Here is a 22,195-nt window from a genome sequence, read left to right on the forward strand (position 1 = left end):
TCACAATCACCCCACGTACTTACTTCTCATTCACCACTTGCAGTGTATCACAAAGATGTAGAAGTAAAATGTCATAAAGATTGAAGTTACTAACAGAAGTGATAAACAAAAGGGAGGATAGTTGGGAAGGTGTGAAGTATGTCACATTTTCCTAAAACTTTCACATTTATAAATTAAAAGCTTTTCTTTTTCCCCTAATCATATCTATTAACATTTATAACATAGGCCAATTGAAAAACTGAAAGTCTTAAAAAAAATGGAAAACTGAAACCAAAATCCTGACTGGTATTTTATCATTTGTGATCATCTGAAAGAGAATGGACCCTATTGGCTCTTAGGTTTGAATATTTAGTCCCCAGTTGGAGAAACTGTTTGGGAAGGATTAGCAGGTATGGACTTGTTGGAAGAAGAATGACCCTGGGAGTGGGATTTAAGGTGTCAAAAGGTTTGGGAGATTTTCTCACTGTTCACTCTACCTCCTGCTTGTAGCTTTAGATGTGAGCTCTTAACTATTCCAGCCACCACACCTCCACTCATGGACTCCAACCCCCTGGCACTGTAAGCCCATTCAAATACTTTGTTTTATAAGTTGTCTTGGTCATGTGTTTTATCACAGCAATAGAAAAGTAATACATCATTTAAAGCACTTGTACACATACTCATTGAAAAAACAGCAACATTTAAAAGTCATCAACTTAAAATAATCATAATCCTACATAAATATCTCCTCCTAACAGGAAAAAAATGATCTTTCATGCATAGGTAGCATAGTCAGACCTATGACAGTAATAACCCAGTTTGTTGCAAAGAGACACCATGACCATGGCAACTCTTATAAAGGAAAACATTTTGTGGGGTGGCTTACAGTTTCAGAGATTCAGTCCACTATCATCATGGTGGGACATAACAGCATGCAAGCAGACCGTGCTGGAGAAGGAGCTGCGGGTTTTACATCTTGATCTGCACGCAACAGGAAGTGCTCTGAGACACTGGGTATGGCTTGAGCATATATGAGACCTCAAAGTCAACCTCCACTGCGACACACTTTCTCCAAGGCCTTACATAGTCCAACAGAGCCATACCTCCTAATAGTGTCACTCCTTATGAGCTTATGGGGAACAATTACATTCAAAATATCTACAGTAATTTTTTAGTGGTTTACTCATGCAAATTAATCAAAGTCAGCAAAACTGACTACTCCAGACCAAGGGGACAGAGTCAGTGATTAGAGAAGCTGAGGAGAAGCCTGAGCTGCTGGTTCAGGAACTGTTCCTTAGATGAGTCAAGTACAGAAACTGAGTACGTATAGAAACCAAGAGCACGCATCAGTAAACCCCACAGCAATCTGGTATCATTGCACATATGTCTATTACTCCCTAATATGAAACAGAGTTCAGATTCTCTCTCTTTATTCTGAATTTTATTTCATTTCTCTGTTAATTTTTGTGTATTCTGTTACAAAGTACCAACCTGTGACAAACTGGAAATAACACCCACAGACAAGGCTCTCACCATAGATAGAATAAACAGCTCTGCTCTGGAGAAAACTTTCTTGTTTTTTTTTTTTTTGATTAAGGCATAATCATACCTATCTGTGGGTACAGTCTGATGCCTCAATATATGTACACAGTGTACAATGATCAGATCAGATAGGTGCCAAGCTATCACCTCAGACATTTGACATTTCTTGGGGTTGAGACAATGAAAACCCTCTGTATTAATAGTCAGTTCATTTTTGTCAATTATAGTCACTATCTTACTGTGATGTCCAAAATAATAATTTACTCCTCCTAGCTCTGTGAACTTCACACACCTTAACCACCTTCTCCTCCCACTTACAATGCCAACTCCCAGCCTTCACTTCCTCCTCTTGTGAGATTAAATTTTTAGCTTCTGTATGTGAGTGAGAACATGTATTTGTCTTCTAAGTCTAACTTGTTCCACCAATATAATGTTCACATTGCTACAAATGACAGGACCATACCTTTTGCAGTAGAACACTGTGCCATTGTATAAATATGTCATATTCTCTTTATCCGTTCGTATGTCAGGGGACACATCAGTTCTCTGACTATTGTGAAGAGTGGTGTACAGATTTTTCTTTGAAACACTGATTTCATAGCCTTTTCAAAACTAATAGTAGACTTCTTGGTCCTTTGGACGAGAAGGCTTCTTGAGCCATAAGGAGTCAAAAGAGTCAGTGGGAAGACAGACAAGCAAAATCAATAACTAACCTCATTGTCCATTATTATACCAATCTTGTTGATGCTCCTTTGTTAAAATGAATTTTGGACAACTTAAACTTCTGTAGAAACAAAAAGAAAGAATTGTGAAGAATAGATGTCCATTCATCATAATTGACTAAGATCATTTGGGTCATGCTCCCTGTATCATTTATTGACATCCTGCCACCCAGCTTTCGATTGATATCTCAACACAAGCTCTGCCACAATGGACAGAAGATATTTAATCAACAGTTCTTTCCAGGAAGCAGGCACCACAGTGAGCTCGCCAGGACTGACATTGCCAGGTGTTTCATGAGGAAGGAGCTCCCCTGCTGTGTGTTGCTATGTGGGTGGGAGGACTCCTGTTCTGCTCTACACAGATGTTTCCTGAAATGCCTGCAGTCTCCCTCTGGCTTCTCAGCAGCAGCCTGGCCTAGCATTCAAAACAAGACCCATTTCATTGGGTTGCTGTTGGCACTGATTTTTGAGGAGCATATTTGGAGCAAATAAAATTCAATTTTGGTTTGACTTCTTATTGGCCTTTGAGACCTGTTTTGGAAATAGGATTGTCTAGGCCTTCTGGTTGAAACTTGGCATGACATGAGCATTGTTCTAACCCTGGGGAATGTAAAATCATACAACTTTAAGTTGTAAACAGAGTCTCAAACCAAATAGATGAAATTGAGATTTTTGTGTGCAGACCACTTTATTACCCATAATTTATTTTATTTACTTATTCTAACAAAATATTTTCAAATTGTTTTCTGCAAAAATTATATAACAGACAACATTTTACACCTAACTTTCCTTATGCAACATGTCTAGAAATAACCAGCACACAGATAAAACACGTGATTTTTAAAATTCATTGCTAATTTCTTCTGATAGCATTTAATTTCATAATTGTGGATATGAATTTACTCATCGTGGTTTTTCTAATGCATAACTAATTTTTTGAAGTTTCGTTAAACTTTACACTATCTATTAAAGACAAAATTTTTAAAGTAAGTTGAATACCACTCATAACAGACTAAGGGAGAAAAATAATGAGGAAAATGTGTGTGAATGACACTGGCTCTAACTGTCAATCTCCTGCCATGCAGGGGGCAGGGGCATTTAGGGAAGGCACTCTTCCCCTTCCCTGAGGGTCTCATGGCATTGATGGCTACTGGGGAAGGCAAGAGACTTTCATCAGTGGTGTAGCTGTCAGTAAGATGCCTCTGCTCCTATAACCAGGCCCTCACTCTTACTCCTGAAGGTAGCACTAATTAAAGTCATTGGGTCACCAAAAGATAAGGTGTGGAAGGAGAGGAAGAGAAAGTTGAAAATGAAGGAACTGGGGTTAGCAGCAGTGAGAAAGAGCAATGGGAGTGTGATCAGAGTACATTCAGTGTGTGTGTGTGCACACGAATCTCAAAATACATTATGTGTGTTTCAAAATACTTTTGTGTGTGTGGAAATAAAAAAATACATTGTGTATGCAAAAATGTCAGAATATATTATACCTGTGAAAATGGCAAAAATATGTTAGTGTGTGGAAAAAGGAAAAAACAATCTGTATGTGAAAATGGCAAGATACATTATGTGTATTGTGAAAAGGTCAAAATACACTGAGCATGTGTGTGAAAAAAGCAAAATAAAACCCATTCTCCTACATAATTAATGCATGCTAATATGATGGAGGAAGGTCATTGGTTAAAAAATAAAGAAACTGCCTTGGCCCATTTTATTGGTTAGAACATAGGTGGGTGGAGTAAACAGAACAGAATGCTGGGAGGAAGAGGAAGTGAGCTCAGAGAGGCCATGCTCCCCTCTCTGTGGCAGACGCAATGAACTCCAGCCCAGGATGGATGTAGGCTAGAATCTTCCCGGTAAGCGCACCTTGGGGTGCTACACACATTATTAGAAATGGGCTAGTCCAGGTGCGAGAGTTAGCTGAGAAGAGGCTAGATATAATGGGCCAAGCAATGTTTAAAAGAATACAGTTTGTGTGTTGTTATTTCGGGTAAAGCTAGCCGGTGGCGGGAGCTGGGTGGCGGAATGCAGCCCCGCAGCTCCTACTACACTAATAAAAACAAATAAAACTATCATAGTGGTCATTGGCTAGAGACAGGAAAGGTGTGTACTGCATAAATATGAATGCCTGAGGTGAGATCCGCAGGAAATGCCTCTAATCTCAGAGGTGTGGAGACAAGAGGCTCTCTGAGGCCTGCTAGCCTGATAATCTAGCTGACTTAGTAAACTCTAGGTTTAGTGAGAGACTCTTTCTCCAAAATAGTGGGATTGGAGAGGATTGAGAAAAACTTTGAACATTAATTTCTGGCTCATATACACACACACTCAGAACCAACCAAATAGGTACAAACCTGTTCAGACAAGAAGGATGGCCAAAATGCACAGTCATTCTGTGCTTCTCTTAGTGACAAAATCTTGATCCCCCCCCCCCCATAGGAGTGCATCCAGCTGAATGCAGCATTGCCTAGCTAAAGGCTGGTCTATCCACGTGTCTCATTCTTGTCAGTGGATAGAAACAGATGCTGTTGGATATTACATCTAACAAATATTGCTTAAAAAACTAAAGTAAGAGCCGAGCATGAACTGTTTGCCTTTCTATCCAGTCTTTGTTCCTGCTATGTGGAGTTTAGAGTTCAAAGTCAGATCTCTAGAAACCATCTTGATATTTAAAGCCCCTTGGAAGGTGGGAACCACAGATCCAACACAGCACAGAAGGCGAAGGGAAGGAGTCTGGATTTCTAAGGCTATTGCGCCAGCCCCATGTTGCAGCTCACAGCTCTTCTATGAAAATGGGAGAGAACTTCTTACCCTTAAACCCTAGTTCTGATACAAGACGAAATCCTCCACACCATGATACTATCATTTTCTTACCTCGAAGAACCACCTTCAGGGTGCCATGTCATTGCCGACTCCTGCAGGATGCCATCTATCTGGAAAGTTCTGAAGCGGTGGGAGGGGAGTCACCTTCTAATTAACAGAACATTATTTGGAGTTTCTGGTTTAGCCAGTTTTTTCACTGACTTTAAATTTATGAGTAGAATCTCTGGTTCTGGAACCGTGGAGGAATTTTTAATTAGGAAGTCACGTGGTCATGAGAAATGTTTTGTGCATCCCTAATGCAGAAAGGAAAGTGACAGAATAGCAACCAAGTACAGGGACTGCAACCCGTGCTGTGCAAAGCAAAGTATCTATTAAGAATGATCTGTAATCCCAGCAACTGGGAGGCAGAGGCAGGCAGATCTCTGTGAGTTCGAGGCCAGCCTGGTCTACAGAGCTAGTTCCAGGTCAGGTAGAAATCCTGTCTCGAAAACCAAAAAAGCAGAAGGAGGAGGAGGAGGAAGAGGAGGAGGAGGAGAATCTCTGGTGATGAAAGCCAAGAGGATCCACTTGAGAGCCTCTTGTACTGCAACAGATCTTAAATAAACAGATCTTAAGAAATAGCCTGAAAATCATGGGAGCCTCCTGATAAAATCAAAGAGATCTAAGGAAGATAATGTCAAGTAGTGCAAGGCAAGACAGGTATTAGAATGTGGTAAATCGGAAATACTCAACAGGGTCTAGGGTCTCCCTGAGCATCTAGAAATCAGTATGACCCTATGTAGCCTACAGAGGCTTCCAACTCTGAGCTCAAAAGCTGGCTACATCCTACTGCTGCTGCAGCAAGAAGCCAGGGCAGAAGAGTAACTGGGAGCTAAGAAGACATCAGTTATCCGCAGTAGGACTGAGCTAAAGCACAGTTGCATGTAACCTATATTGGCAGGGAAAAAAAACTACTTGCATTAAAACGGTTCAGATAAATATTAGAAGGGGAAGGTGACTCTGGAAACTTCTGATGGCCTGTCGTTAATGTTAGGTATTGTTAATCAGGTAAAAAGCAAAGAACAGATATTTCACAGGGGCTGCTTAAGACTACTCAAACTTGTTTGCACCTTATTCACAACTAGACATGGGCAACTATGTCCTTTGCCACATGAACTTGCTGTTCCAGCCACTGTAATGGGAAACCACACCCTGAAACCATGACAATACCAGCACCTCTGTGGCAGAAAATGACCTACTCTCTGAGCCTCAGTTTCCCAAAGTGCTTTGTGACACAGTATTACCATGGTAACTGGGTCTGCTACAGTGCCTTTTAAATGTCAGCTATTAGTACACATTCTTTAAAGTTTAATGATGAGTGTGTGTGTGTGTGTGTGTGTGTGTGTGTGTGTGTGTGTAAATCTAATGGTTATGCTGGTTTAGTAAGTAGTAGCTGTAGGTTTTCCTCCAATATCCACTGAACAGAGAGCTAGGCTTACAGTACCAGGCATCATTTCCCTCTTGTTGAGTAGGTTTTCAGTCCAACTAGAGAGCTACTATTAACGTCAGCCAAACAAGCCAGAGAAAAAGGCAGGAGCCAGTGTTCTGCCATGGTTTTTCTTCCATTCCTGCTTGAGTTCCAGCCCTGACTTCCCTCAATGATGATTTGCAGCCTATAATATGAAATAAATCCTTTCTTCCTCAAAAAAAATAAAATTAAGATTAGAGAATCTTTGTCTAGTATACTAAATGCCCCCATGGGAGTGAAGTTAATTGATAGGATTGTGCTTACTTGAAAAAAGTTAGCTATTATAATGTGAATGCCATCATGGCTTTCCTTCTGCCTCCAACATGCAATTATCTTTTGAGTCGTCATTGTCCCATGTCCTTGGTTCTCCATAGTAAAGGAAAACAGTGAAAAGCCACATATACATAGAAAGTACATCAAAAAGTCTCCAGACAATCCACATGGACAATGAGGATCACTAAACTATCTTTTTAAGATACTGTGCAATAAGTTGTTTCTACAAAAATACATATAACTGGGCTGCAGAGATGGCTCAGGAGTTAAGAGCACTGACGGCTCTTCCATGGGACCCAGGTTCAAGTCCCAGCACCGACAGTGGTAGCTCACAACTGCCTGGAACTCCAATTTCAGAGGATCTAACACCTTCACACAGACATATATGCCAGCAAAATACAAATGCACATGAAGTAAAATGAAATAATTTTTAAATACATATAACCTACACCTTTAAAAAGCAAATATTATTAAGCACAGATAGGAAATATGTAATAGTATGGATTATGTTTATTGAAATGAAAAATAAATCTTTGTAGGATTTATTTGCTAGATATCTTTGAAATAAACAACATAACATCAATTTCCTATCTGTCTCTCTCCCCCATAACACCAGGAACATGGCAGTCAATCAAAACAAAGACATAATGAAAGAACACGGGTGACACAATTCATGGCTTCAAAGTTGTTTACTGTTTGGTCAAACGACACTTTTCAATTGCCAGACACAGGGTGAATATACACAGACATATATGTTAGATGGCTATCCAACTTGCATTGTTTTGGCCTGTAGGAAAACATAGTTCCTGAGATAACTGTTGGTTTTTCTTCATAATTTTCATCACTGTTAAATCATCTGTTTTTCAAGTTACTTGGGAGTGTGGATTGAGATTAGGATGCTCAATTCAGACGAATGGTCAAAAACTCAACACACTCTGTCCCTTTCCAAAGGTAGAAAAATAATGACAGTGTGCTGAGCTTTTTCCAAAGGTATACCATATGGAAAAATACACGCTGAACACAAAAGAAGACGTTTCCAACTGCTGTCTATCACTCCTAATGAGCACACACTTCTGTCGTCAGTCAGTCTCTGACACAGCACAGCCCAGCTGTTATTTTACATTTACTGAAATTCTCCCTGCTAAATAATCATGCTTATCTCTAAAAAGTAAATTGCTTAAAATTACATTCAATTTCTTTCTGCCACCCAACATATTCTTCACCATCACAAAGCAATCCCGGAAGATGATGAGTTCTGACCGGTCCTGCTTAGTCCTCTGCCATTTCTGAGGGTTGGAACCGCAATGGAAGTCACTGCGAAGTCATTCTGATCTTTGTGCAGAGTCTGGTCGAGCTTACACTCAAAGACAAACCCCTAAGCCCAACGCCTTTCATATTTCCTAATTCATGTTACTTTGGAACAGCTTTCAAAACAATCGTACAAGTCGCTGATTGAGACATGAAAGGGAACAAACACCGTGAGCAATCTTTCTTTCCGGGGATCATTAGAGCTCTGGAATCATTCGTGGGTGGACAGGAGCTGTTTTGATCTTCTCCCACATCCGATGCACCTGCCCTTGAAAGCGTCCCAACACATTAATTGAAATCAACTACCCTGAAAACACTTGAAGTTTTTATTCAACCAAGTTTTAAAACCATACGTGACCTAGATGGTTATTCTCTGGGTCTGTGTGTCTGCTTATAGATTCTTTTGCCTCATGATATTTTCTAATATGCATAAAGCATTGAAAACCAGGTATTTACCAAAGGCCTCCATCCACCAGCCATGTCAGACTGAAACCAAAAACTTTTTAAGGAATGTTTTTAACAACAAATGTCAGCTCTTTTACATGTCTGAACCAGTCACTAGATTCCTTAGACTCAAGTTGAGAATAAAATCCTCTTTTAACTAAATAGGATACACTTTTTTAAAAAAAAAAAATCCCTTTGGAGATGTTTTGTGTTATTGCTTGTTAAATGCCTTCCTTCCTTAGCACTGTGCTCCTCTTCCAGCTACTGCAACTCGATTTCCCCTGCATACAAGGTGATGAGCAGGATGGCGGTGAATCCGGTTAACATCCCGGCGTTCTGGATCATGAAGAAGGTGAAATCTTTTTTCCTTCCAGTTACTTTTTCTCTCAGCATGTCGTTCATCTCTGGAAACTACAAGATACATTATTAAACAGCTGTCGCCATCTAGTGGCGAAACCCGAAATGCTTGTCTGGGGTTTCTGCAGAGCAAATGAGCATTTATTTCGGACAGGTCAAAGGTTTGGTTCGGGTCTCATAAGGAGAAATTCTTGTTTGTATGGGCATCCAGAGTAAAACACACAGTCACAGGGGATGTGCCTGGTTTAGATCATTCTGCCCTCCACTCTTCCATTATACCACTGTCTACACATCAGATTTTAAGGAATTCAATCCTTCAGGTTTCATCCTAGGCATATATATAGTCCTTCATTGGTTATACTAGGGTCCTCTTCATCTCCCATTATATATACTACTTTTCCTCTTATGTTACAGTATTTTTAAATTATTTGTTGATATTCAGTCTTCTATATGGCTTGGCTGTTGTTGCTTCTTGCTCAGCGCAGGCTGACCTACAATTCACTATGTCCCCGATGATGACCTGGAACTTCTAATCGCCCTGCCTCGTGCCACCACACCGTGGTTCTGTGGTCTTTGGGATCCTTTTTATTAGATGTCTGACATTTTGGTTTGCTCAAATTTGATCCTGGACAGGAAACCCCAAGAAAGCAGTTACCCCACCTGTCTTATCATTCCCAAACTGGCTGGAGGAAAGAAAAGTTTGTGTAGCTGCCTGAACCAATGTGCTGAAAAAACTTGATTTACTTCCTGTCTTTTCTAGTTTGTCCCACTGTGCTTGCTGTCTTCACAAAATAACAAGGTTTTATAATAAATTGTGTGGGTCCAGTGTTGAAGATTATCATCGTTTCATTATAGTGAAAACAAATGAAATCCTAAGTGTTTCAGCAAAAAAGGAAATAAATAAGTTTGCTCTTACTCGGCAATAGCACCTACGGCAAAGGCTTCACAAGGGGCCGTTTAAGTCAAGTTTCAGAAACGCGTTTTGGTCTGGTCTGCTACCTGCGCAGTGATGCCCTGTATATAGCCGCTCTAGGAAGCCCCAGAGTCCACAGGCAAGCCAGAACTTGTGTGAAGTTCCTACCAGGATAAATGGGGGACAGCTCTAAAATGACAAAACTACTGTGCCAGGCATGGCTTGTGTCAGCCCTATAGAAGGAGTAACTTTAACGGAGCCATTGACACTGTAGGAAGAAGTGGCCATCTGGAGTAAAGACAGGGCCTGACATAATTCTCTGAAGAGCTGAATCCTCACTTTCTCAAGGGTCTTCGCTGAACAGCAAACTGAACCAGACACTTAGAATTGGGAGGTTATAATAGAGAGGAGAGATGTTGTTATTAAATTATATGTGTAATACGTTAACTTCCAAATGCAAACGAATATTCCTTGATTTTCATACTCTGACACATCATTTTCTAGAAAACTGTTCATGATGCCTATAAAAACACACAGGGCACAGGGTATTTATCTACACACACACACACACACACACACACACACACACGGTCATACACATGGTACACATGGGCATACACCTACAGACATAAATACAGTATAAATGTTGTCAGATTTCAGCTGGGCATGGTGGCGCATGCCTTTAACCCCAGCACTCAGGATGCAGAAACCGGCAGATCTCTGTGAGTTCAAGGCCAGCCTAGTCTACAAAATGAATCTCAGGACAACTAAGAATGTTACACAGAGAAACCTCGTCTCCAAACAAAACAAGCAAACAACAATGCTAAATTTTAATTTTTCTTAAATTAGTATAATAGTGTTTTCTTAACTTCAAAATCTTTTATTATAAATCATTTGAATTAAAAAAAGTTATTTACTCTACCAAGTTATTTATTCTTCTAAATGGGACATCCTTATGCAAGAGCGGATCAGGCCTTACAAGAACCTACTATAATAGAAGTAAAGTTTTATTCATCATATAGTAAAAAAGGGCCCTGGAAAATAGCCCTGTTCTAGTAAAAATTGTTCACCTCCTCACAAGAAGATCAGATACCAAGGAATCAAGGACAGCCATGTCGGGTCAGTGTGAGTGAAAACTCCTCACACAGTGTGGTGTTCTGCAATGGGAAAGCTCCGATTACCTGGATTACCTCCCAGGCCTTGAACACAACGGGAAACCAAAAGGCTGCTTTTTCAGCTCCTAACCCAGACACTCATTTGCAAAAAGTCAAATTATCACAAAATAAAATACTTAACTTTCTTACCATATCTGCCAGAGAAATGTAGAGGAACATGCCTCCGGCAAGTGCAAATATAATATTTGGAGCAAAATTGTTGCCCACCAGAATGCCAAAAGCTAGCCCAACATAGCAGGAGCATGCCGAAAGGAAGTTGAATAGCAAGGCTTGCCGAGTGCTCATCCCAGCATTGAGCAAGATCACAAAGTCCCCTAGAAGAAGAAAACATCAAATGAGCTGTGCTTCCTTCTATTTGGGGACAAGACTCAAAATAAGAAGAAGAAGAACAATTTCCAGCAGAGGGTTATTCACTTCAGTGCAGGAACAGGATTTGCTCAGTGCGAGATTCCATCACCTCTTGCCCTGTGAGCAGGGTCTCTCACCTAACTCGTGCGGAAATTCTTCACACAGGATCGCTATGGAAGTACTGAGTCCCTGAAGAAGAGACAAGGTACAGGATGCCCCGATTGCCAAGCCGTCGATGAAATTGTGGAGGGCATCGCAAAGCGTGATCATCCAGGCAATTGTTCCTATCTCTGACAGTTTGGGTCCCTTCAAACAGGTGCATGAACTTGACTCAGTTTTTCCATCCTGTAAAACAGCAGAAAAAAATCAATCAATATGAAACCTGGTGTGATTTGAACATTCGAGAAATCTGGAGAAGAGATGGGTTATGTCCCAGGGGAGACAGATTGTTTCAACTACAAATCACTGGTAGTATATGAGAAACCATAATAATATATCACAGAGGGGAACAAAAAGCTTATGGCAGGGACAGAGGAAATGAATCACTTGACACACCTTGAACAAGTCACTTACAGACATTTTAAATTGGTCCCCCCCCCCTTAAATCAATCTTTGACTTATATGAACAAATTCTTACAACTGCTTTCCGATGGTGTAACAGATATTATACTAGGAATTTGATATATTTGCACATCCTAAAGTTATTCAAAGACTAAATCGAAAGTCATCTTCCTATTACAGTTTAAATATGACATCAATAATTAAAGCATGATGACATCAGGAAATGTTCATTTCACTTTCCATGTCACTGTGTGACCATTAGCAAATTATCCTGGGAGGTTCTTCTGCCATGAATTGAAGTCAATGTACAATGATCCAACTATTCATCAATAACTCGCCAAGTTCACACTGTTCTGTACACTGTTCTGGGTGTTCTAGGTCTCTGTTAGTTCACATTGTTCTGTACACTGTTCTGGGTGTTCTAGGTCTCTGTTAGTTCACACTGTTCCATACACTGTTCTGGGTGTTCTAGGTCTTTGTTAGTTCACACTCTTCTGGGTGTTCTAGGTCTCTGTTAGTTCACACTGTTCTGGGTGTTCTAGGTCTCTGTTAGTTCACATTGTTCCATACACTGTTCTGGGTGTTCTAGGTCTCTGTTAGTTCGCACTGTTCTGGGTGTTCTAGGTCTCTGTTAGTTCACACTGTTCTGGGTGTTCTAGGTCTCTGTTAGTTCACACTAATCTGGGTGTTCTAGATCTCTGTTAGTTCACATTGTTCTGTACACTGTTCTGGGTGTTCTAGCTCTCTGTTAGTTCACACTGTTCTGGGTGTTCTAGGTCTCTGTTATTCTTAGAAATTCTATAAAGTGTGATGAGCACAGGCTTGCCTTTGCGTGAATACTTATTTCATTTTAAAGTAACAGTAAAAGTAGAAAATCCTGCGGTGGACTCTTTATGAGAATTTCAAGTTCCATAAATTTGACAATTTTTTAAAACCTCAATGATAAATGCCTACCAAAGCACTTTCTAGCCGGTACAGGAAAAGATAGTAAAATGTAAACTTGCCTGTAAGTAGGAATGCAGTCACAATTAACTGGAGAACATTTTGGTCCTAATTCTTCTCCCCCCACCACTATCTAAGCATCCAAACAGAATATCTTTAGCAATAGCAATTTCTCAAATGCAATACAGTGTTACGGAAAAGCACAGCGTCTATCTTTGAGGGATGTAATAGGCACTGGAGAAACAAAATGAAATTTTTATGGCTGAGTTTTTTAAAGAGTCTTCTATCAAAGCAACTATCTGAGCATGCCAACATTTACTCCAGCATCACGTCACTGGTCAAGGCACTGTGGCGTCCTACCTTGATAACTGCCTATAGGTCTTAGAATACACCTTTTGACTGTCTACATGGTGAAAATTCAAATCTTTAGGGGAATATTTTTTGTTTAGGCACACAGTTAAAAGTCATCCAGAGCAATAAAGTCTTCAATTACTCTACAAGGAGAGGGTCACTCTTAGTCACCATCCTTACCCTCATTGTGGATGTGGTGAAGCGGTGTTGGCAAAGCCAAATGGCATTGAGTGGGTCCCTGGTGCAGTTTTAAGAACTTCAGATATTTAATTTACCTCATATAATTCTGAGGTAAGAACAAACTGTCATCATTACTTTATAAATGAGGAGAATAAAGCACAAAGATGTTAGTGAGCTTACCCACTGGTAAAAATGAAGCATGTGAGCTCTTTTGGCAATGGTGGTTAAGGACTGCTAACTAATGGGAAAGAGGGGGTCTCTTTTGCATTGGGCCCTGAAAGCAATTCACATGGGGAATTCTTCGTGAATCCTCCTTGCCTCCCATACTCTTCTGAATATCAGAAGCAATGGCAGAATAAACGTCTAGTCTCCTTTACTTTAAAAACCCTCTCATCTGCACAGAGAGTTTCATCTTCTCTGGAGATGAGGTCCCTTGTTTTACACCTGTATCTTATGTGCATGACATAATAAACAATAATGATCTTTGGTGAAGGTTAAACAAGGGTATCCATGGGGAAAGCCACAGAGAAAGTGACTGGGTGTGATAAAGCTCACTGTCCACGTACACCTAATAAGACAGCCAGGGTGACATAGTGAGATCCTGTCTCAAAAAAACATTTTTAAAAAAGAAGGGAGGAAAAAAATGCAGAATATGCATTTATTGACCTTGCGGAACCTGCACTTGAGTCTACTATCTGCTTTTGGGAAAGGATTTTCATCTCTAAGCTTCAGACTCCTTACCCATAGAATGAATAAAAATCTTACTTCCAATGTCAGAGGATCAAATGAGATGCTATTTATAAACCTGTGAGTGCACCACAAAAGAGTATCATTACATCCCATAAAATGCACAGAAGGAATGACATTACAAGGAAGAAACACCAAAACTGTCTAAGAGTTCCAAAGACAAAAGGTTTATTCTAGATGATCCTCGAAGCTGTAAAGGATCTACTGGCCAAGTTGGCCAGAGAAAACAAGGAAGAAAAGTTAAAGCCGCAAGCAAAGAACTTCAGACAAATGTGTGAGTGCCAAAGTGTGTGAAAAAGAAGAGAAGACATTTACTAAGACTGCATGAGCTTGGACAAAATGATGCTCCATCAGGAGATTGGTTAGGGAGAAATAAAAGCCCACTATGAAGAGGCTGAGATCTTCCAACTGTCTTAGCAGAGGACAAAAATATTCTAAGGAATGACACTTGTCCCCTTTCCTCTGGCCATCAGACTACCACAGTGATCTCTAAGAAATCGAATTTTCCCAAGAGTCTCATGCTGGGAGGAGGAAGAAAAGAAGAGCAAAGCTCTGACACACACAGAAGAAGGAACCTGTTTCACAGAAAGAGGCTTCACCTGGTTGATGGAGAGGGAGAGCCAAGGCAACCATGGCTTAAAGGAACAGGGACTGCACCTTCACCAGAACTGCTCAGTGATCCATACGCTTGCCTTCTATTCAAACCTCAACCTTAGTGAGTCCTTGGATCTCTTCCTTGGTTTTTCTTCCAAGTGTGACCATTGAATCCATCTCCTTTCTCTGAACCTCACTACCACGTATCTACTTAATTAGCCTCTTAAAGACAGGTGATCAAGTCTGCTTGTTAGGGCTGCCAAGAACCAGACTCTGGCCCTCACATCTTCATCTTTGGTAACAGTCTGAGCTCATGAGTTAACATGAACCCGAGAATTGCAGACTCTGGGAGGGAAGGTGAGAAGCAGCAGTAGCTTACACATCCACACTACTTCACAATTTATAAAGCAGATTTGATGCTGGCTTCTAGATCTTTCCTGGTCATGGCAATGCTTCCTCCCTCCTCTCTCTCTCTCTCTCTCTCTCTCTCTCTCTCTCTCTCTCGCGCGCGCGCGCGCGCGCGCGTGCAAGCGTGAAATATTCACACAGAAACTGTATTAATTAAATCACTGCTTGGCCCATTAGCTCTAACTTCTTATTGGCTAATCTCTTGCATACTGACTTAACCCATTTCTATTTATGTATCGCCACGTGACAGTAGCCTACCAGCTAAACTTTTCAGTGTGCAGTGCCCTTCTTACACCATACAACTTTCAAGACATAAAAATTGGAAGACTGATAGCAAAGATGTCTGTAAGGTGGGGTGGAGCTCTTAGTAAATCTAGGGTATGAAGCTAATTCTCTTTGCCTAACTCTCAGAAAAGACATCACAGAAAACAGAAAATAGCCTCCATAATAAAGTGAACAAAGTCTGATTACAAATGTCACTCTGTGCCTTCCAATAGCTGTCCTGATATTTGCTTAAGGAGCCCACATACAAAATAGTGGGGAGAGAGACAATGTGTAGTTTTCACACCCCCTTTCCTCTACAGAGGTGACCTGGCTTTCCTGAGCTCTAGAGACACCCAACTTGAGGAAAACCGAGATGACACTGAGCTCCTGCTTAAGAACAACATGGCCCAGCTGGCTATGCATGGCCAGGACAATGACTCTAGACGCCCCTCTCACTGTTAGGGGTTACTCATTAGACTCACAAAGATAGGCCTATTTGATACATGCTTTCTTTACCTCTGATACATGTGCACATAGCATCTTTTAGAGATTTATATAGTACACCAAGGTCTTCTCCAAAATTGGCCTCCACACTATTTTTCAGCAAAAGAAGGAACCCAATCAATTCATTCATAGAATGTGTAGACAGGTCACATAGTCCCCAAAGAAGCATCTGGATGGAACTTTGGGTGCCCTAGTGAAAGCTCAGCTAGAATACAAGTCAAAGGACCAGCAAGTTTAGCATGCTGTCTATAGACTGTAGACTTATGCCTCATGCCATCAGGTGTGTGTGTGTGTGTCTCTCTCTCTCTCTCTCGGTGTGTGCATGAGTGCATGCGCGTGTGCATGTGCATGTGTGCATGCATGTGTGTGTGTGTGTAGTTAACTCTGACACAGAGAATTCACCGCTTGCGGAGCAGTTGCAGGTACTCTACAGAGTTGAGTTTCCCTAAGTTAAGACCCCCATAGGGTCCACATAACTGAATGTGGGGGGAATCACAAAAAGCTAGCAACAGTGAATGATTTCTGTCCATCCAATGACCCAAAATTAACTCAAAAAATCAAATGATGACTGAATCAGACATGTTTTGCGGTGTTTTATTTTGATCACATTACGGCCTTTGTTTGAACACACACATCCTTGGCTTCGTGCACACTGTCACACAATGCAATGACAATGAACATTTGTCAGAATCATGCCAGCTGAGATCCAAAATTACTAGCTAATGTTATACTGTACACACAATATTTTCTACTTTTATAGAAACATTGATAATTTAATTATGGTAAACAGACTTTTAATATTTTTCTACCATCATTCCCCAGTATATTTTGATTTGTGTTATATTCAAGTGTTTGATTTGCAAATTGCTAATTGAATTGCTGATTACATTTTTCAGAATAAATTATTTAGTGGATTTTGGTTTGGGATGAGGAAAAAAAAAAAAACAGAATCGGAAATAGCCTTAAACCTGTTCCTGCCATTCTTTACTATGTATTCATGTTAAGCAACATTTTGGCATTTGCAATCATAAAATCAAAATATTAATTCACTCTGAAAAATGTGAAGATGATCTATGTCTTGCAGTATCAAACATTCAGCAAAGATTGAATACTTGATGTAAAAATGAACAAGCTCATCCATCTCACTCACAGGCAAACTTCCTTTTGTCTTTTTAATGAGTGGTGAAATTATACCTGTTCTGAAGATAAATTTTTATGAGTTATTATTAGTACATGCCTTGATTATATACTTATTTTATACGTCTGTATTCCCAAAGTCTCATAAAATATTCCCAGTGAAAAATAGCCACAGGAAGCAGCCCTAGCTGTAAGATGTACACCTCCAACTCTAGCAACTTCTAGAGAAGAGCAGCCAGTCTTAAATTAAAATTTAAAGAATTCTTATTACCTGTCCCCAAGACCTTGAACTTGATGATTGTGAAAAGCCTACTGCTCAAGAGAATCATACTTGCACCAGAGAACGGCATCATATTCTGATCTTTGAAAGAAGAATAAACTCCTAGCAATATGAGGTTCTTTATGGACCTAAGCCAGCAGATAGATGAAGTCACTACACTAGTTCCATGGAGATTCATGTCCTCATAGAGAATGAGACAGCAATCGACCTGACTCCCTCCCAGAGTTCTGTGAATTGCCCCTCTTCTCTTTCTTATTTGTCTTCATGTAAATGGCTTACCTCTTTCTGGAACGGGATGCTGAAACTAGAAATGGCCCCAGCCAGGGGAGGTGATGGTAGACAGTGTGGCAAACATAGAATGAAGAGGGAAATATAATTGTCATCCTACAGTCACACACAGCTAGGAGATGGAAGAGCAGTTAAAATTAACGCCCCTCATCTGCCTCTTCTGTGCGCTCCCCTTCCCGCATCTTACATGAAGAATAGTGGCGAGCATCAACAGATCCTGGTCATTGTCAAGAGATCAACGGAAGGCTACCAGCATCCTTATATGACATCATGCAGGGACACTATGAGAGCTGAAGGCATTTGGCTCACTCTGTGTGTTTTATCAACCACATGAAGAATAAGAATATAAGGAAAGAAGGTAGAAACTTACAGATTTCATTCATTTACCCATCCATAGACTCTGTCCTTTTTACCCCAGCCCTGTGCCTCATGAGACCTGTATGGTCACCATGCCTTATTAACCTCTGCTTGGCTCCAGACAAAAAGTTCATACACATAACCAGAGGGAAAGGTGAGAAAAGATGAGAATGTTTCTTTCTACCTTGGCTTCCTCCTTGAGAAGCGAAATAGCCTAGGTTTGTCCCTAATTACCAATCACTGCTTTACTTACAATGAAGTCTTAAGACTGGAGCCTTCCACTTCTAGCACCTTCTTCCTTCTCTGGTCCTTAGGATGTAGACCATTAACTCTGCTAATTCTAGCCTCTTGCTACTGAGTCTCCCTAACACAGCTCACTGACTCTCTCCCAGAGCTCTGCAAATTATCCCTTCTCTCTTTCTTATTTATCTTCGTTTAAGTGTCTCACCTTTTTCGACAGGGCAGCCTAATTTCATTCCTAACATAGTATTTACAAATAGCATATGCACCATTACACATAATTTAATGAAAAATAAACCTGGGCTACGTAGACACAAAAGAATCATACAGTAGTAAGGGCATTCTAAAAATATGAAATATTCATAAATTTTGTTTTTATGGCTAGGCTTTCAAATGGTTTCAATGTTTGTATTTCATGGCTAAGGCATCCTTCCTTGGCTCTTTGTCACCAAATTGAAACTTCATGTGAAAAAGGAGAAATTAATTCTGGTATTAACACATATAGCTAAGTAGAATTCAAATGCATTAAGTTAACAGGTCTTTGATTTTGAGAAAATCTCAAAACTATGTCTACAACTTTTTTGGCTAAAGAAAAGAACCCTTAACAAGAAAATAACAATTTTCAGAAACTTTCAAAAGTGTTTTCTTTCTCTGGAGAGAAAGCCCTTCTGTGGAATGTGAGTCGAGTTGTTTGGGGCGTGATTTAAATAATCAAGCAGAAATAACTGCCATTCACGTTCCACTTGGGACCACATCACTTTATTGCTTTGGGGGGAAAAACTAATTTAAGAGAAACTTTAAAGGTTTTCAAGAAATCTGCTACTATTTTCCAATAGAATTTAAACTACATACTAATTAAATATTTACAGTCATCCTAATAGACTATTCCCAGCTCTCTGAAAAGCTACTGCCTGTTGCTACTAATGCCAACACCGAGGTTCTGGTTCATTCAGGAAATGGGATACCATTTCCTAAGACTCTGAATAAGCTGTTCTCCAGCCTATGCACCTCTCATTGTCACTGAGGAATCTTAAAGGGGCTTTCAAGAGATACCAAAGGTTGGTTAAGTTTTAGTTTAAGCTGGAAAAACCAGCTGCTAGTATCTTGAAAAGTAACATTTCCAAAATACAGAAATATGGCTTCGTGGGGCTCCACAGAGGAAGGGGCCTGGTCTTGCACTGACTATTATATACACATCAATTAACAGGTGTGATGTCAAGAAAAACTAAAATATAAAGGATCCCACCCAGTGCAATACAAATGACTGACTGACGGATGGGGGGATGACAGAGAAGTTCTTACTGTTGCCAGGGGTGACTAAGTCAAGGAACTTGGGCAAAGTGATAAGAGGCAAAGAATGGCAGATGCGACCGGGCTGAAAGTCGGCGGTAACCGCAGCCGTTGTGCCAGAACAAGCAATTAGGACAGCAGTGGGGTGGAGGCAAGCAGGCGGGCTGCCAGCAGAAAAGTGAGCAACACAGAAGCAGAATCAAAATCCCTTCTCTATGAGAGGTGATCAGAAAGACGTCCGTATTTCCCTATTTAGGAAAACAGGAAACATCTGTTCCGTACGTGGAATGTGTAAGGGGTAGCAGCCACACTAAAAGGGGCGGAGCGAGCACCATACCATTCTAAAGGTACACTGGGTACTATGAGAAAAGAGATGTCTTTATAGTGAGCAGGTGAAGATGAAATTTTTTTAGATTTGGGGGATCATTAAAGTTGTAGCAGAAAGAATACATAACCTGCCAAATGCTTCTTATTTGAAAAGTCCCTTCTGAATCACCTGAGAAAAATGGTGCTAAATTTCTAACTGCAAAAATAGAAAAATACTAGAAGCAAGGACTTGACCAGGATCACGCAGTTTAAAAAAAAAAAAAAAAATCCGGGACTTGAAGTCAGAATGCCTGACTCAGAGCCTGCACAACAAAGGCCAACAGCCAAGAGGCAGCACGCTGCTGCTGCTGCTGCTGCTGCTGCTGATGATGATGATGATGATGATGATGATGATGATGATGCATTTTGCAGGGCCAGCCAGTTCACTGTTTGTATTATGTCGGATATATTTCTGAGCTTCTTGACATAACTCATGGAGGTTGTTCTGGGCCCAGAGGTTTATTCCAACAGTAGTGGGTTGTTTTATTGTTATTATTTCCCATCCTCCGTCTGGGCAATCAATGACTCAAACAAGCAAGTCTGTCCTTGAACAGAATACGTTGGTCTGATTTGAGGTGTTCTGAGGTATGCTGACACTTTATAGAGATACTTAAAGTATACACTGTTGTTTACCAACTGCAAGCATAAGTGGAAAACTCTACTTTTCTTCTTGCCTGACTCTTCTCATCGCATTTAATAAAAAGTAATTTGAGAACTAATGCCTTGCTTAGATCATGCTATACTGTTAGAATGCAGTGATGCTTAATTTGAAGAGTTTCCGTCGAAAGTTTTCTCTGCTGTTCTTATGTAGCGGCATGCACACTGTTCTTTGCTGCTCAGACCACCTTTGCATTCCTGAAACCCATTCAGCTCTGTCCTGCCTAGAGACATGTGACTGGATGTAAGCTCAGTCAAGATTCTTCTCTACAGCCTTTGCAGGGACAGCTTCTTCTCACAAGTGAGTGTCGAACTTAAATGTATCCTACTCAAAGAGACCCTCTCTGGCCACCCAAACCAATATGGTCATGTGGATACCACCTCACAACATTTTAATTCTGTGCCTGGCATTTGTAGCCCTGCAATGCTGGACTGTGGGTCCCATACGACTGTCTGACTAGTTATCTCTTTGCAGTGGTATCTCTAGGACGTAAAATATAGTCTGACTCGTGGAGGTGATCACGTGGTATTGCATGAATGAAAGAATTATGGGATGAAGACCACTTCCTATACTTTCATGGAGCATCAGTGATGTGCTTCATGAGGCAAGCTGTCATATAGAGGATAAAATGCTTCTACGGTGTATCATGTATAGTCTGCAAACTCAATTTAGGGTTGATATTATTGTTTTCATATAAGAGTCCAAGATTGTAAAATCTGGGCTAAAGATAAAAGATAAAATACACAGAAAGTCTGAACCATTTCTGCATACATGGCATCTACCCAATGAGTAATTAGTGATTTTACTTTCCAACTACAACACAACTTCCAGATTTAAGTTTTGCTTTGAAGTCTAGAAAACTATGAACAATGTTTGATCTCTCACCTCAGGTTTTTTTCCAAAGGCATTTTATAATCCAGCAGTAAAGGAGGACAAACTATAAAGTATCAAATCAGAGACCTGAAAGGCTTAACAAACCTTCAAAGGTAATCTTTATAGGTGCCCTTTTTCCGCCAGTAAACGTTTCCAACTTCTATCCACCTTCACTGAGTTGCTATGAAGGTTTAATGAAGTCATGTTCATTAAGCTCTTTGATATTCTAAGTAAGATATATGACAAAAAAAAACACAATCTGGCTTTTTTTAGTCTTCTGATGCCTGCTGACAGAATTAAAAGGCAATAATATCTCAACCACTCCCAAAAGACTTGGGCTCCCTACTGATTAGAACTCAGAACTTACCATACTTTTTGATAAATTGGACCACATTAAAGGCCAGAGAAATCACCACTTGAATAACATAAATGAGGATCCGTTAATTTAATGGGGTTGAGATTCTCAGAAGGACTAAAATTCTCTAAAGAAAAAAGCAGATATATAGAAAGATCAAAGTTACCAGCCAATCAACGATCTGGTTCTACCCTGAAGGTTCATTTGTTATGAATGGGCACTTAAGTTGTTCTCCAAATGCCTTCCATTATGTTCTATTCATTAGCATTATCTGTAAAGCAGTAATCATTATAAAAATGAGATTTCTTTAATCTGGATGTTTGCCTCAGACATAAACTAAATAAACATCATTATAGACAGATGCAGGTATTATTCAGTTGTGTGTGTGTGTGTGTGTGTGTATACAATGTGGGGG

The 22,195-nt window shown here is 40.2% G+C and overlaps 1 protein-coding gene across 2 annotated transcripts in view; it reads right to left on the minus strand.

Annotated features, from left to right (window-relative positions):
* Positions 1–7,514: 7,514 nt before the first annotated feature.
* Positions 7,515–22,195, minus strand: part of Slc39a8 (solute carrier family 39 member 8) — a 59,174-nt gene continuing 44,493 nt past the window's right edge. For both annotated transcript variants that reach the window (XM_041656687.1, XM_041656697.1), the window contains exons 7-9: positions 11,523–11,730; positions 11,167–11,351; positions 7,515–9,003 (exon numbers count right to left, since the gene is read on the minus strand). In XM_041656687.1, the coding sequence (XP_041512621.1) occupies positions 8,854–9,003; positions 11,167–11,351; positions 11,523–11,730 (543 nt within the window). In that variant the 3' untranslated portion in view covers positions 7,515–8,853. The remainder of the gene's footprint in view (positions 9,004–11,166; positions 11,352–11,522; positions 11,731–22,195) is intronic.

Source organism: Microtus oregoni, unplaced genomic scaffold (assembly GCF_018167655.1).
Source record: "Microtus oregoni isolate MIOR12 unplaced genomic scaffold, Mior012 000000F_ref0000247, whole genome shotgun sequence".
NCBI classification, from domain to species: domain Eukaryota; kingdom Metazoa; phylum Chordata; class Mammalia; order Rodentia; family Cricetidae; genus Microtus; species Microtus oregoni.